Here is a 16,056-nt window from a genome sequence, read left to right as displayed (position 1 = left end):
TATACCGTTGTGTCTTTTATTTAATGGTTAGCTGCAAGTCTAGGAGCTGCTGGCATGGGACATGCCAGTGCCGATTATAACCGAGAGCAAAGAATCGTGGACATCCTTGTTTGTTAGCATCTGTGTCTTTATGGCTGCCACACTCGTTATCCTTGGGTCCTAAATCTTGGGAACAAAATCAAGATCAACCCAACCCATTCCTCCTCTGTAGCAATCCCCATCCCTTGGTTTTGGACTTTTATGTAAATGTTTATTTATTTTTAATTGAAGGCTTTGTTTATGGGATAAGAAACAAAAGTGTAGGGGAATGTGTACAAAACAAGTCATAAACATCAAATTGGTTTTTAACTTTTGATCTTGGTTGTTTCTCTCTTCCTGTTTTAATCGTCATTGTCTTTCTCCTTGAATGCAAAAAAGAAAAGAAAGAAAAGACGTCATTGTGAGTTTCAAGTCCAATTTGGAAGTCGTTTTTATGCCTAGTAAAGAAACTAACTTGAAAGGTTATTAACTAACTAGGAAGAAGCAAGTTTTACCTTGGAATGTTCCTTGTCAAAATGGATAGCTTTCTTTGATGCGTCTCTGAAGAATGCAAGAGTCTCAACATCACCATTTGCGATACTTGCTTCAAGCTACCCAAAAAAAAGGACAAATATGATGAAACCACACAAAGGGTAGTTAGTTGTTGGTTGCAGGTTTAGTAGTTGAAGGAAGGAAAGAAAACCTGAACATGAATGATGCCCAAGAAGATGCTTGTAATGGGCAACCAGCTTTCTTCCGGAGAAATCGACAGGTTTGAGCTGCAAATTTTGAATATGAACACCCAATTTAAGAAACAACTATAACATTACCAGAGATTCCAATTGAAATCATCCCAGAGTAACAAAATCTTTTTTTTTTAAGTTGATCAATTTAGAAAGTACCTGAGATAGGGAATGAGATAAACGAGAGCATAGACTGCGTAACGCGTTTTACCAGTGTCAAGCCAAGCGAAGACCCAACTCTGAAGAATAATTTGTTTCTTTTACTTTTCATCAATCAAACCAAAGAACGAAGAAAAAAAAAAGGGATGAAGAAGAAACCAGCCAATTGAAGTAAGGGATGAAACTGATGATTCCCATGGCTGCTAATCTCATATCTGTTGACACTATAGCTGAATTCTCCTCTTCTTCTTCCTCATCCTCCACTCGCTTCGCCACAGGAAATACAAACGAACTCAGTATGCACGCGCCTATTGCCGACGCCAGCGGCGCTTCCTGTGAGAAATCCGCTCTGCATATTAATCGCTCCACTTTCTTACCCTTCCTACACAGCTAAAGATGAAAGAACACCACATGTCGGCACAGACATCAAAAGAGAACACGTGATGATTGCTGTTTTATTTTGATCGATTGTTTTACCTTGTTGTTGTTAGGGTTTTGTAGGGGATGGTAAACTAGAGGAAGCGCTGGAGAAGAAAGTACGCGCGGTCTGGCATAGAGTGAACCGGGGACTGGAAGCCACCGAGTAGACGGAGACGCCATTTGATTTTCTTCTTCAGCTTTGAGCTTAGTTGATTTTAGATTTGGATTACACGCGCCATCCCTCCTAGTATTGGGAAAGTGACAGACTGCAGCTTTCATTTTATCAGTGAAAGAGAAACAAGGCCAACAAGTGTCCTAATTATTGGCCCATTAGCCCAACTTCTTACAACGGATAGTCCGTATTCTCTGTAATGTTATTTATTTGTTGCTCTCATGATTCAACTTTCTTCTTCCGATTAATTGTAAAAAAAAAAAATCGATAAGTTGAGAGCAAGTAACTGAACCTCTCTGAAAAAATGTTTTAAAATGAGAATCCATGCAAAAACAAAATCAAAACATCTGGCTGGCTATGGTGGTGTCAATACAAAGATAGAAACTATATATGATTTTTAAAACCAAGGAGAGAGTCCAAGTATGAAAAAGAAAGAAAGAAAGTGTGCTCATTAAGCGGTAATAATACCGGCTAAAACATCACTCTTCCCTCTCGCATAAATCGTATACACCAAACGTATCGCATCCAGCCATCCATCCAACGCCTCCCATGAATCTGCTACCTGTTTTTTTCATATTTTTCACTTTCAGTCTTTTCTTTTCTTTCAACAGCTACCATTTTTTCATATGTGTATGTAGTGAGGCGCTTACCAAGTAAACTGGGCCATGAACGGTATCAATGCAGAGACCAGCACCAGGAGGCAGAGTCAGATCAGCACATGTCGTCACTGACACTATCTCTGTTATGTTCACTTTTACCGTCTTCTTCTCCACATTTGTGCTCATTGTCTCTGCTTTTCCAGACAGGTTTCTCCCCATTTCTCTTGCTTCAGGTTTCAGTACCTATACACACGCCAGCTAGGGGTGTTAGCACACTGGCTTTGAAATATTTCTCTAGATAAACTATCCATCTTTCTCATGATTTAACTTTTCCTTAACAGAAGATTCGATCAAATTGAGAGAGCGTACCTGGAGAAGCCTCTCGTGATTGAGTTCGAACTCCGTGCGTTTCCAATCACTGTGAGGAGCGAGTGAGTTTCCCACGGGTGGTGCCGTCAGATATCCAACCTTAAGATGCGGTAGAGGTAGCTGCCAACATTTTACTTTTAGGTTAATTCCAAAACTGAATCAACTTGAGTGCGTGAAGTGATGAGTCATCAAAAAAGTTACCATGGAACGAACGAGCCTCAAAGCACTGCTGTAAACCTGGACCATGGAAAAGAGGGATCAGCCTAACCCTAAGGAGTTGAATCAATTAATCTAAGCCTAGTACTAATACACCTCTGATTCTAGCAAAAAAGTTGGGTGATGGATAGTAAGGCTTACCGAATAACTTGGCTTCAACGAATGAGCTGCAGCGATGTAGATGGCAGACTGGCTGTATAACTCACCCGGAGGAATGTCTTTGCCGTTTCCTGAACCCCCCGTTCTAAGTGTGTCTTCTGCTAATCCATACTGTATTAATACAGAGAAGAATTCAACTAAACTGGATTGCAATATGCAAAGAGTTTTGTGAAAGGATATTGTCAAAGCCTGACTGACCAGAACGGTTCCAAGGTTGTATATGGCTCGATGGAAATCAAATTGCAACCTGATTGCCGCCCTAAACTGTACAAGTGAGAAGGGACAGTAAGAAACCATCCATGTATATCAAATGAAACGTTCTAAATTAGCCAGAAAGTCAAGCACACACCTTGCTAATTGCAGTTCTAACCACTTTTTCCTTCTCTCTGGCAGGGACAATTTGGCTGAGTTCCTGATGAGAGAAAAAGAAAAACAAGGGGATATTCTAAGTCAGGCATATCCTATGTTAGAACTGTCATGGAGATTAACACATGTCACTCAGTTACCTGCAACGCCAGTCCCCAGTTGTTTAAAGCCTGCAGATAATTGATAGTTCAAAAATTAAGTCAAAAGTAGAAAAGATTACAATACAGAAGTAAACAAGACACATGCGCAAAAAAAAGGATATCATACAATTCACCAAGGTTTTGTGAAGTTTTGTAATTTAGAAAGAAGGAGCATTACCTGGGAACTGTTCCAGTTGAGCTGGACAGCCTTTTCATAGTTATTGGTTGCCTGGAATCAGAATTGGTATTAGAAGTTGGGATCTAATTTTTAATGTTCACAATTAGCAGAAGGATAAGGTAATGTCATAACTGACCTGTTGCCATAATTCTTCAGCTTCCTTGGTGCGACCACGCATCTTTGCTCGATCAGAGATTGCGATAGCCCAGTTGTAGTAAGCCTGTCAGACAATCAAGTCGAAGTCATTTATACAAACTGAAAATCATGATTTTGCTTGTTTACATTTCTACAGAGATAGAAGCCGTATGAATGAATACATACATCATAGAGGGTAGGGCAGAGACGGGTAGCCTCATCGTACTTCTTACAAGCTTCCTCGAGCAAATCATCCTTAGATGGTGAAACAGAATCTGGGCTGACATTATCAGCACTTTCCTGTGGAGAATCAAACATATTATGTCAATCCAGTAAAGGCATTCTGAAGGAGACAAGTTGTGAAGAAAAGAGACCTGGAGAATAAGTGCCCAGTTGTATAAAGCATCATGATCATCTGGATTTCTCTCAATCGCACTAGCATACCTACAACCAAAAGTAGTTGGAGCATGAGTTAATAATAGCTGAAGCCTTGGAATGAGTGAGTAGTAAGGTTAACGAAACTATTCTACTACATACTTGCGGGCAGCAAAAGCAAGAACACGCTGGCGAGATCGGCCTTCTTCGTCGTTGACTTGGATCCTGTTAATCAGATCCATTGCTGGATTGTTCTCCGCTGCTTGAGATGCACTCTCTCGGCTGCACAATTAACCCAATTTTCCAACATGATCAAACCCCCCGATCTTTAAATGGTTTAAAATAAAGAGAGCGATACCTATAGGGAGAAACAGTGCTGCGAGGAGTCCCGTCTCCTTCATCGCTCTTTAGTTCGCTGAGAAGCTCTCTCATTGTAAACGTCCTGTTTCCTTCATCTTCTTTCTTCATCACCGGCTGGCTCGTTCCCTGATCAGCCTCCGTAGATCGGATCTGGTTCTCCTCCGGCGACAGATTCACATGTGCTAACTCCGGCTTCGCATCGACGACTACAACTGGTTCTAATTCCTCCGGTTTCGCATCGTTTGCCTCCGATTGTACTTCCTCCTCCGGCTTCAAATCGGTTACCTCAGATTGCACTTCATCCACCTTCTCATCGGTTACCTCCGATTGTAATTCCTCCGGTTTCGTTTCCGGAATCGCTTCCGTGACTTTGGGATCGTGGTCGGATAGTGGTTCCGAGGTCGGATGTTGATCGGTTTGAGACTCAGATGACGCCGTTCCATTATGCAGTTGAGGCTCTTCAACGGCATCCGCCATAGTTGCTGCTGTATCTTACAGTCCCAGACTGATCTAAATCGAAGAAGAAGAAGAGATCTGTTCTTCTAGTAAAAGAGGAGACAAAGGAAAGAATGATGGTTTGTTATGTCTATAAACTCTAGCTCACTTAGAGGCTCTCCAACTAATTAAATTCTAGACCTTCTGGCTGCTTCCACAGGTCTATGCAACACACAGTGTTTCTCAAATACAGGCCTGAGCTTTTATATCAAACCTGATATCCAATGTGATTATGTGAACCATCACAAGTAAAATACTTGAATCCAAATTATTTGAAGTTAGTTAAATCTATTAATATTTTACAAATTAAAAATAATTTAAATACTTTACAGATTTTTTTAGCTTGTCTATCAATTTCTTTTTGTTAATTTGAATATTTTGTAATTATTTTAAATAATTTAATTAGTTTTTAAGTGGGGGGGGGGGGGGTTTGAATAATTCATGGTATGCTATGAATATTTTTGGTTCAATTTTCAATAGTGTTTTTAGATTTTTAAGTGATTTCAAATATTTGTTATAATTAGATCCAAACCAAACCTGAGAGAAACTGAACCTAAACCAAAAAATAGAAAAATCTAAATAGAACTTACAAACATACTAAGTGATTTTCTCGTGCTCGTGCACGAATATAAATATTTATAAAATAAATATAATATAATAACTGATCGCTATATACTTTAATTTTAAATTAATTTATAATTTTATGCATAATTTATATTAATAATATTGCAATACTTTAGTTAGACATATGATTTTAAATATGTTATATCTTGTCGATTTATGTTTACAGTTGATTTAGTTGTCATTTCGGTATATTGGATTATATCCATTTCTCTGAATTCAACTATAATATTTTTTATCATAAATATATAAAAATTTTGATTAGTTTTCTTATTTGCATTTAGATTGGTTGTTGTCTTCCTTAATCTTAATATAGTCTATTATTTTAGATATAAGGTTGATTAGTCGAGTCATTCATATTGTGAGTATATTGAGTTACATATACTCTTTCAAATTTAAACTGAAATATAATTATTTTTATGGTTTACGTGGTCGGACTAATAAAATTAAGTATCTAGGCTCCGTTTAGGAAAAATCCAATTGATAATTAATATATAATATACAATAATTAAAATATTTTATATATTGTGTTGCATACATAAATAACTAATACATTTTTGGAAGCTCATGAACACATATACATATTTACAATAATAAAATATCTTATAAATTCTAAATAATTTTATGTCTTAGATTTATTGGAAGGTAAACTAAAATTTATTTTATATAATCTAAAAATGAGAATTCATATTTACTTTGTTATTTTGATTATTGTTATATTAACTCCACAAACATAAAAACATAAAATTTAATATTAGGAAAACATATAACTGTGGTAATGAAAAATATAATATATCTGCCTATATTATTTAAAGTATTTTTATAATTATTTGATCAAAAGATGTTTATTGTTAAAATGATAATTTTAATCTCTCTTAAATATAAGCAATAAAAGATTGTGATTGTATTTGAGAAATCATATTATATAAGTAAAATATAACTTATAGTTTTTTTTATGTAATTGAAAGATATTATAGTCAACTAAATATATTAAAAATTAACAAAACATTTCAATAATACTAATTATAAACTATTTTAGTCAATTAAACATATATCAGTTAATGTTACATAATTGTTTGATGTAATCATCTAAGAAATTAGATAGATATATCAAAATATTTCTGTTACTTTGAAAATATATATTTTGTATTGTTCAAAATTATGTTTTAAAATAAATAATATTTCTTTTTTTAATTTCAAAATTATCTTTCTGAAATTTGTTTTTATAAAATCACATTATATAAAATATATATTTTCATCTAAGAAACAATAGATATAAAGCACGTGTTTTATCACTTCAAAATTATATTTTATGTTATTTAATTATAGTTTTAAAATAGAATATTACTATGTTGTAAAATTTCCTTTTTAATGAAATCATATTATATACATATATATATATATATATATTTTCGTTTTTAAATTATATTTTTAAAGTTTATAAATGTTTTTTTTAATATATATGTTATATGGAAAATTTTGAAAAGGAAACTAAATAAAAACAATAATAATATTTAAATGTAATATTTTTAATTCATTAAAGGTATCAATGTAATCAACCTAAAAATCAACAAAGCGCGACATATAAAAAAACTGATTTCTCAAATAATATTATAGAAATTATTGAATATCCAAAAAACTCAAATCCCACGCCAAGGCCTACTCAAATATCTGTTTTCCAAGATATCTAACAACGTAACAGGCTTGCTTTTAGAGAATTTCTCAGTCATCAACTGAGAGGCTGACATCTCAACTTCTTCCCATCCATTTGAGGTCTCTTCATTTAAGTAACAAAATATTCCAAAACATGGATGAAAACGTTCTCGAGCGCTTTTGGGACAATTTTGTATCACATTTTCAAGTAACAATAACAGATGGACACTAACAAACAAACAAACAAACAAAAAAGTGCAACAAGTGAAGTGATAGTGGCAAAGAGTGAGATTTAACACTCTCTCAGATCTTGTCGTGAAGATTGACAACCAAGTCATGAGCATCGTCAAGAAGTTTCCAAACATCAAGACGACCAGCCATGCTATTACATTCCTTCATTATCTCATCCATCCCACTGTACTCCTCTATGATCGTCTTCCTCCTCTGCAACACGCTTGCAGCTATCGCATATAGCAACAAATCTTCTGTGGGCGGTGCCCTTAACCTGATTCTACCCCAAGTGGCCTTTGCGATCCCTGTCCTTATGGCTGCTTGATCCGCCCACATCACTTCCCATAGACACAGCGTCTGCTCAAATGTCAGTTCTCGTCTGAACAGAACCACCACCATACGGTATACAAAGAAGCAGTCTTCCGCTTCTAGGTTCTCCAAGTGCCTGTACAAGCGTATGTCTTTGTGTTTTATGATTTTCGACACCATTGACAGCTGTCGCCTGATCCCAACCTCGTCTAGCCTGAAATTATGACGTGCTTTACTCATGAAACCGACAAAGCACCAGAATGCTAAGGCGTCGTCTTCAATTACTGCGATTAAGGGAGATAGTAAGTCGCTCATTCCTTGGCAGTATCCGATTTCTGGATCGTACACTGCATAGGCTTCGAGGATCCCGACCAGACGGGCTGCGTGGAAGATCCGGCAGGGCTCCAAGTGCTCGTAGTCATTAAGACCAACCTGTGTGGCTATTCCTCGGGCTTTTTTGTCAGACACAGAAGCTTGAGACGGTGAGTAGAGCACCCACTCATCATTTGCTCTCACTGCATCTAGGCGGATGATTCTCTGCCAAGTTGTGGTGAATTCCTCTTCTGCCTGAGATTTAGGCTTTGATGATGGAGTCAGAGTGTCTTTTTCTTGGCTTTCTGCTTCTTCTTTGGCTACAAGAGGGGAAGTCTCGGTTTCTTCAGAGTTAACGGTGTCTTGGCTTTCTGCTTCGTCTCTGACTAAAAGAGGAGACGTTTCGGTTTCTTCAGATTTGGTTGAGTCTGAGCTAACGGTGTCGTGGTTTTCTGCTCCTTCTTTCGCTAGAAGAGGTGAAGTCTCGGTCCCTTCAGAGTTGGTTGAGTCTGAGTCATTAGCAGCATCTTCGGAGGTGACACCACTCTCTTCACAATCCCCATCCTGAAGAATCGAATTCAAATTCTCTGATTCTTCTACTTGGATGGATTTCTTTGAGCTATTGACTTCTGCATTATCATGGGAATCAAGAACCTGACTGTCTTCGGTGTTGCTGCTCTGAGCTGTTTGCTTTGAGTCACAACCATTTTCATTGCGTTTATGAATCTCGCGACACTGTCTCCGCAGGTTTTCGTATTCCTTCCTGCAAGACTTGCATATATAAGAATCTATTTACATACTGACACGAAATTTAAGTGATAGCCGTTCCAAAACCGAAACTACTACTTTTTATTCATAGTTTTATCGACACATTGAGCAAGTCACTGCCACCTAACGGGAACAGAGAAAAAAAGGGAAACGTAATTTCGGTAGAAAGTCGAGAAGCCATGAAACTCTGCATAAGAATAAACGAACGTACTGTTTCTGCTGACGAATAGACTCTCTTTCTTCTTCGGTGCTATTTAAGTCATACCTGTGAGAGGTAAGTAGAATAAGGTTTACAGTGTGTCGGGATGATAAAGGGTACTCATAACTTGCACATGTTCATCAAAGTATACTAAATGCAGAGTGAAGGCTGGTGGAATTTTGGCTCGGCTAAGCTAGGGCAAGTCTAATAAATCCCCATGAAGGAAAAAAAATAAAAGCGACTCTGAGACTCTCTCCCATTTGAATCTTCAAATTCAAGTTAATGAGTACTTTACTGTTGTGCTATTTATTCTACCTTAAACATATATAACATAAATGATCAACCACCCCAAAGCAAAATCTACACTTCAAACATTTAGAAAATGCATGAGTAACAAACCTAAGGCCGAACAAAGAAAATCTCCATGGAAAATAATATAACTCTCCTACTTCAGCATTAGGTAGATAAAAGAAGGTACAACGAAAAATATGCTGAATCTTACACTCCAAGGAGGAAAGGCCAAACTTCTGGTCTGATGCTTGGATCCACACCCTGAAAACAAAGATTGGTAAAAAATTCATCTATCAATGGGAAAGTTTTGGTTAAGATCAAGAATGCCAAAAAAGGCAAGCATACATACCCCACTGCGAACTTTCTTCAGAAATTTGACACCTCCATCACTGAGTCGGCCTTGTTCGTCGAAAAAAGCATTCCACTGTTCAGGTTGAAGAGCATGCTTCCTTCTCCTCAGTGACCAAGGTGATCCAATGCCTCCTCTGAACAAGTGCATAAGCAACTTCAGTAAGTAGATAAATAAGACCAGGCTACATGTTTATTCTTTAAACACCAAGAGAGCATAGCAAGTACAAGCTAAACATAAACAATAAACCACATGTCACACACTATTAGCTAACTATATCACTGGTGAGAGAGTAACAAAGAAGCAACTAGAAATAGAACCGATTAGGATTATCATCTCCAATCAAATCTAATTGGCTACTCTCGAGTTACAACACAGCTCCAGATCTTTGTTTGTTAATGAATCAATATACCTACGGGAGTAGACGACGGTGAAAGCCACGGCGAGACCGGCCATGACGGTGACAGCGACAGCTAAGCCAACATTGGAGGGAGCAACAGCAGACGACCATAATCCCCCGGAGTAGCCGTTCCTCCCGGCGGCGCCGCCACCGCTGCTGCCATCGGCGAAGACGATCCATCTCCCGCCGATGATCAGCAAGAAGAAGACCACGGCGAGGGAACGAATAGCCACCATGGTCGTCGTCAATCGTAGTCGTCCAAACATCATCATCTCCCCCCAAGCAAGCTAGAGCCTAGGGATCCGGTCACTATTTTTCTTCTTTCTCCAAGATTTCTGACTCTCACCGCAATTTACAAAGCGGGCTCCACACGCAAATTAAATGAAAATGGTTTTTAGACAGTTGACGGTGGTTTGTTTAATGATTCGGCCTACTTCTTTAATGGGCCTTCTTCATACACTTGGGTTAATTATCTTTGATAATTCAAATGAATATATCATTTCCAAAACCTTTTTTAAACCTTACATATATGACCCATCCGAAATAAATAAAAATAATAAAAAGTTGAGAAAATACGAGATAGTAATTCATATTAAAAATATTCATTAATTTTTAATAATATTTTTACCTTTCCAGCTTGATTTACATATGTAAATAAATTTTGTGAATGTACTTGTCATTTACGCATATAAAAATGAACAAGGATTAGGTGAATATTCATTATATAATACCTTTGATATCTCAACTATATCATAATTATTTTTCTCCAACCTTGCCTTATTCTTTAAACGGATCAAGTGTGTTTATAAAAAGGAAAAACAAAACACATGGTGACGAAAAGTTAATCAGACGGCTGAGATTGCCAAGCGGAAGCAGTCAAAAGCGAGAGATCCTTCCAACCAAGCCGGAGGGTTCCATTCTCCTCGACCAACGTGTATCCATTCCACGGCAACATGCCCAATAACAAACCCGCTTGCGTTGCCGGGTTGCCCCGAAGCGAAACAGGTCTAAATCCGACCCGACTCAGCTCCTCTCTCCACCTCATCATCCCCCTCTTTTTCTCTCCCACAATATTCCTTATCTCCGTCGCAAGCACGATCTGCTCCACCGCGAATCTCTCCCCACTCTCCTCGCCCAATCCGTCTCCAAGCGCGTCGAACAACGCGCTGTAGTAATGCAAAGCCTCCACGAACCTCCCAAGAAAGCATCCTCCTCCGTCGTCGCAGCTCAGCTCCTGCTCCACCATCGTCACCAGACTCGGTCTCAGCCCCCGTATAACCTCCACCGCATCGAGATCGCTCCCGGTGACGTCGTATAACCGGTGCTGCATCCAGTGAACCACCACAGCCTCGCCGGGCCTCGTCCCGAGTCGACTCGGATCGGTTTTTCCGATCTTGCCTACAACCGGATGAAACTCGAAGGGGAGGGATAAGGAGGCCGCGAAGTCGGCGAGTCTCCGGCCGGTGGAGGCGAGGATATCGGAGGATGGCCCGAACCCGGTGATCCGAATTGACCGGAGCTTTCGAGGACGGGAGGCGAGGATGTGGAAGAGCCCAGGCCATTGGAGGCCTTGCATGACGTCGAGGTCGATGATGTGGACGGAGTCCTCCTCGCCGTTAAGGGCTTGGAAGATGGCTTGGTTGGCGGTGAAGTGTGAGAATTTGATGAGGGGGCTGAGGGAGTTGAACGTCTGCAAGGCGGCGAAGATCTTGTGTGGATGATGGATTGGGGGGTTATTCGAGAGGTGAGAGCACGCGCGGGAGAGGTAGGTGCTGACGACGCGCGCTTGGAGGGCTTGGGAGAAGTAGGCGACGACGCGCTCCGGGGAGGAACCGAACGGAGAGCATGTCTCGGAGATTTCCGACAGGAGGATGGAAGCTTCGTGGAGATGATTTGTCGCGACGTATTCGGCGCATTGTAGGAGTAGGCTGAGGAGGTTGATCGCGTCGGGTGTGGTGGTGGTGGTGTTTTCGGGGAAGTCGAGGTCCTTGTGGCGTTTAACGGTGGAGAGATCGGTGTGGTCTCTGTGGACACGTTTTGAAGCCATGGGAACAGGTTGAGTGAAATTCAGACAGTGGAATCATTGAAGAGAGAAGAAGAAGAAAAAGGGAGATTCGTAAGGCGAAAGGGTTTAAGAGAGTAGTGACAGGATTTTTCAGAGACAAGACAAGATAGCCGTTTTGGATTTGATCACTTTTTTTCTGATTTCACAAAAAAGACTTTCTTTTCTCGCAAACATTCACTTTGCTGTAATCAAAGTACTGTTATGTGAACAACGTAACCACTACTCTCTCTTTTTTTGTCTTTTTATATGAATGTGGAATGTCCACGAACAAAAGCCCAATTTATTTTTTATACTTGTTTGGTTCTTTTAGCTTGGCTAAGAGAATCTCTGCATAGTCCCTCTGAGTTTTCTAGATAGATAGGCCACATACTCTCATTAGTCCATTAAAGATTGGGTTACACAGGTTACCAAATGGGCTAATCTCTTGGTGCTGCCAGCCTGCTTGCTTGCTATCCATGGGTTTGGTTTGTTGCTTAACTATTGTGTGATCCTTCCTATTAAAGATATAAGACCCCTTTTACCAAGATGACTAATCTTTGAAAAGAATATCCTTGCCGATAGAACAAGTGATCTTGTTTTCCACTGGAGTTGATTGCACTATTGCAGTGTCAATTGTCTTTAGTTAAAAGAAAGCTTTTCTATTTGTGTACAAACTATTTTTTATTTTACAAAAATTACTTGCCCCAACAGAAAGGACAGCTTCCTAAGGAGCATTGAAGTGCCATTGTCAATTGTTGAAAGAACGCAAGGAAAGTAAACGGTTTTCACACCAACGCAAAGATAACATTCAAAATATCATATATGTAACTCAGTACAGATGTTTACATGTATAAATATATTAAAAAGGACCTGGATATATGAGCAAAGAACTAATAGATAATACTATTTTTGTATCCAAAAGATACATGTTTTATAAAGATGTTCTTTTCTTTAGCAACCTATAAAGATGTTTTATAAAGATGTTCTTAAATGATATTTTGTACATTTTTAAGAGCTGAATATGGTATTAGTGAATTTTTATATAATTAATTATATTTATTGAATTGCTATTGGTTTAAAATTATTGGAACTAATTACTCATAAAACGATATATTTATTATTGCTTAAACACACGAAAACTTTTTATCTTTTATAGAGGATGGCAGGAGGGAGAGAGGGTACCTTTAAAGTCTGTTTCTTTTCCTTTGTAAATTTATGTTTCACTGAATTTATTTGTAGTTCATCCATTCCATACCACATATTCTCTTGTGACATTTAAACTTTTGTGGATATGGCAATCACAAGACTTTTCTTACTGAAAACATATAAAAATGAATACATGCGTGGGTTGGAGAGAGAGGGAAATGAGAGGTAGGTATGTGAATGTCACATGGAGTAAATAAGATTATGAAGACTTTTTTCTCTGTAATCCAATTTTCATCGAATCCAACATAATCATGTCCTAATAATTCACCTATTTCTCTTCTTTCTTTCTTTTTTCCTATTAATTTCATTTTATATTAGGTTATTTCTCAACTAATCCTTTGACGTTCTCAATTTCTATTTTGACTTATAGCATCATCGTCCTAGTGCTGAAAGTGATGTTAACTTTACGTGGTACATAAAACATACTTAGTAACGTATTTGTTAGTAAATTATGCTAAATTGCAGAAATTGAAGAAAAAAACAATGACCCAATTCGATCCGAGATACGTTCAACTAAGAAGAGATAGTATCTCGATCATCCACCAATAGAATATTTGTTTTTTTAATGCCCAATACCATATACATGTGAAAGCATTATAAGCCTAAAATGTTTAAGTACATATACTGTATTAAACAAAACGAAAAAAGGTTGTCAAATTGATGAGATATGACTTTAATATATTTGTTCTTTTCTATCTTTTTCTTCTTGCCTTTTCATTATTTTTACCACCTACATTTCCACAATATCTTTTCCTAATAATATATATCTGCCTCTTCCTTTCATCATTGCGTTCTTGTCTCCTTCTCTTTCACTTTTATGACCTTTGTAAATTATAAGCTGATCATCTCTCTTGTAAAAGGTAGCTAGGGTTCTTCTTATGGATTCCATGTTCATCTCTGAAGCTTTTTCTTTTGAGGGGATTGTTGTCTGGCACGAGGCCCTTAACTCAGATCTACGATCGGTTATATAATATATAATATGAACGATCAGTAAGTGGTTGATGACGTCGGACCAGGCTTCATTCCCCTCAGTTACATCGCTTCGTTCCTCCTTCGAGTCATTTCCAGGTTAGTTTAGATTTCTCTTTTTATATGTCACTCACTGAACTCCAGTAAACTCATAGTTCTACATGAATGGTTGCACAAAACATTTATTTGGTCACTTTTGCTGGAAATTTTTGGAGCTACCAAGTCTCGAGGGATGAATTAGCTATTAATTGCAAGTTAAGGTTGCTAATCAAGATCAGAAAGCTTTATTACAAAAAAAAAAGAAAGATCAGATTCATTCGTTGTGTATATCCTATGTAAGTAATGAATGGCAAAAAAATTATCGTTTCGAACATAACAGCAACCCGAGCTTTTGAATGGCAGAAATTTGAGATCTATAATTAAGGTTTGTAATCCGTTGGCTCTGGATAATTACATTTTTCTGTTTAGCTATATATATATATATATATATATATATATATAGTTCCATTGTTGAACAAACATTTATGAATGTGGAAAGAATTTGAAAAAGAAGAAGAAAGACAAGTGGAGCGAAGAAGAGTTTTTGCTTTAGGTGATGCTTACAAAAAACGACTTTTTGAATTTTAATACAAATGAGAGAATGAATGCGCTTCTTGTTGCATTTTTTAAAAAAAACCTTATATCTATTAATGAAGCGTGTCATTCACAAAGGTGAAAAACTACAGAACATCAATCATATTTCTCTCACTCAATAAAGTTTCAAATGTTTGGTATATTAAAAGAAAACGGTTTGTAAATAATTAGCACACCTACATTACTAATCACATTCATTCTATCTTGCTAATGACATATGCATGGAACTTTAAAATTGTGTTGAGAATTTTGGTTAAATGTCACATTTGGTTTATGCTCATTTCACCGCAGCATCAATTAGTTCGGCACCACTACAACAAGAATATATTGTCCTTTCTTTTCTGTAAACACTAATTGAATCTACCATTCAATATTTTGATTATGCATTTGTAACACCGACCACATATAGTATACGTAACAACTACACTTGTTATGTTTTCATTTCATACACTTTTTTACCTTCAACGTTTATACCATTCTATCTTTTTTTTACCTACTCACTTTTTTTCTGCGTTTATATACCTTAAGATGCCACGACGAGTGTCATTCAACCATGTATGTGAGTGCAAAAGGATAGCGTGGAATCATATTCGATTTTCAAAAGAAATGTAAAGCTAATATTTGATTCTTTCCAGCGGCGGAGTCACATATCTTTTCTTTACATTCACTCTAGTTATTTTCAAAACACGATATTTCTCCACAACAAACAAATACAACCGTTCGAAAATATCATTAAATTTTGCCCAAACATTAACATATTGAAAACATAAACCTTGCCTTTTAACCAAATTTTGCCGACACATATATTTTATTATCACATGAAAGTAATTTGAATTTGTAACAAGCATCTATCGAATTTAGCAAAAAAAAAAAGCATCTATTGGTAATATATTCCAAAACAATTTACCTAACATTCTCTATGTTTTTGTTTTTGTTTTTGTTTTTTGATCTTCATTTTCTTTTCTATATACAGAAAACTTTATTTAAAAAAACTCAAGTCCCCTGGTCTTTTAGGGAAACTACAGACGTACAATGTAGTTCCAGAAATATGTCACGATTTATTTGATACTTTCTATGAAGTCGCTACAAGAAGAATTGTAATTATTTTAAATTTTTGGTAAAAATAGTAATTCTATGGGGTCCGAGTGAAGACGGAACAAAGAAGCA

The 16,056-nt window shown here is 37.3% G+C and overlaps 4 protein-coding genes and 1 long non-coding RNA gene across 5 annotated transcripts; 1 reads left to right on the top strand and 4 right to left on the bottom strand.

Moving 5' to 3' along the window:
• Positions 1 to 236: 236 nt before the first annotated feature.
• Positions 237 to 1,602, bottom strand: LOC108855188 (uncharacterized). The gene is made up of 6 exons (XM_018628942.2): positions 1,398 to 1,602; positions 1,080 to 1,310; positions 921 to 1,000; positions 722 to 797; positions 534 to 629; positions 237 to 401 (listed from the first exon to the last, which is right to left on the bottom strand). The coding sequence occupies exons 1-6, from the start codon at positions 1,518 to 1,520 to the stop codon at positions 381 to 383; spliced, it is 627 nt and encodes a 208-aa protein (XP_018484444.2). The 5' UTR covers positions 1,521 to 1,602; the 3' UTR covers positions 237 to 380.
• A 208-nt stretch (positions 1,603 to 1,810) lies between these two features.
• LOC108855760 (protein HLB1) lies at positions 1,811 to 5,007 on the bottom strand. Its single transcript, XM_018629651.2, has 14 exons — positions 4,408 to 5,007; positions 4,212 to 4,331; positions 4,049 to 4,118; positions 3,861 to 3,974; positions 3,676 to 3,759; positions 3,540 to 3,590; positions 3,362 to 3,391; positions 3,205 to 3,267; positions 3,054 to 3,119; positions 2,838 to 2,966; positions 2,682 to 2,717; positions 2,481 to 2,600; positions 2,163 to 2,354; positions 1,811 to 2,074 (listed from the first exon to the last, which is right to left on the bottom strand). Exons 1-14 carry the CDS (start codon positions 4,884 to 4,886, stop codon positions 1,964 to 1,966), a joined length of 1,665 nt encoding a protein of 554 aa, XP_018485153.2. The 5' UTR covers positions 4,887 to 5,007; the 3' UTR covers positions 1,811 to 1,963.
• Positions 5,008 to 7,307: 2,300 nt separating this feature from the next.
• LOC108855087 (rab GTPase-activating protein 22) lies at positions 7,308 to 10,409 on the bottom strand. Its single transcript, XM_018628796.2, has 5 exons — positions 10,050 to 10,409; positions 9,638 to 9,773; positions 9,500 to 9,549; positions 9,010 to 9,063; positions 7,308 to 8,793 (listed from the first exon to the last, which is right to left on the bottom strand). Exons 1-5 carry the CDS (start codon positions 10,307 to 10,309, stop codon positions 7,482 to 7,484), a joined length of 1,812 nt encoding a protein of 603 aa, XP_018484298.1. The 5' UTR covers positions 10,310 to 10,409; the 3' UTR covers positions 7,308 to 7,481.
• A 333-nt stretch (positions 10,410 to 10,742) lies between these two features.
• LOC108848776 (scarecrow-like protein 23) lies at positions 10,743 to 12,295 on the bottom strand. Its single transcript, XM_018622212.2, has one exon. It carries the CDS (start codon positions 12,082 to 12,084, stop codon positions 10,879 to 10,881), a length of 1,206 nt encoding a protein of 401 aa, XP_018477714.2. The 5' UTR covers positions 12,085 to 12,295; the 3' UTR covers positions 10,743 to 10,878.
• A 1,622-nt stretch (positions 12,296 to 13,917) lies between these two features.
• Positions 13,918 to 14,688, top strand: LOC130511041 (uncharacterized). Its single transcript, XR_008944816.1, has 2 exons — positions 13,918 to 14,355; positions 14,472 to 14,688. It is a non-coding gene; the product is annotated as an uncharacterized LOC130511041 (long non-coding RNA).
• The last annotated feature ends 1,368 nt before the right edge of the window (positions 14,689 to 16,056 follow it).

Source organism: Raphanus sativus, chromosome 4, assembly GCF_000801105.2.
Source record: "Raphanus sativus cultivar WK10039 chromosome 4, ASM80110v3, whole genome shotgun sequence".
NCBI classification, from domain to species: Eukaryota; Viridiplantae; Streptophyta; class Magnoliopsida; order Brassicales; family Brassicaceae; genus Raphanus; species Raphanus sativus.
Note: the sequence above shows the minus strand (reverse complement) of the source record. Positions and strands in the feature narration are given on the sequence as shown.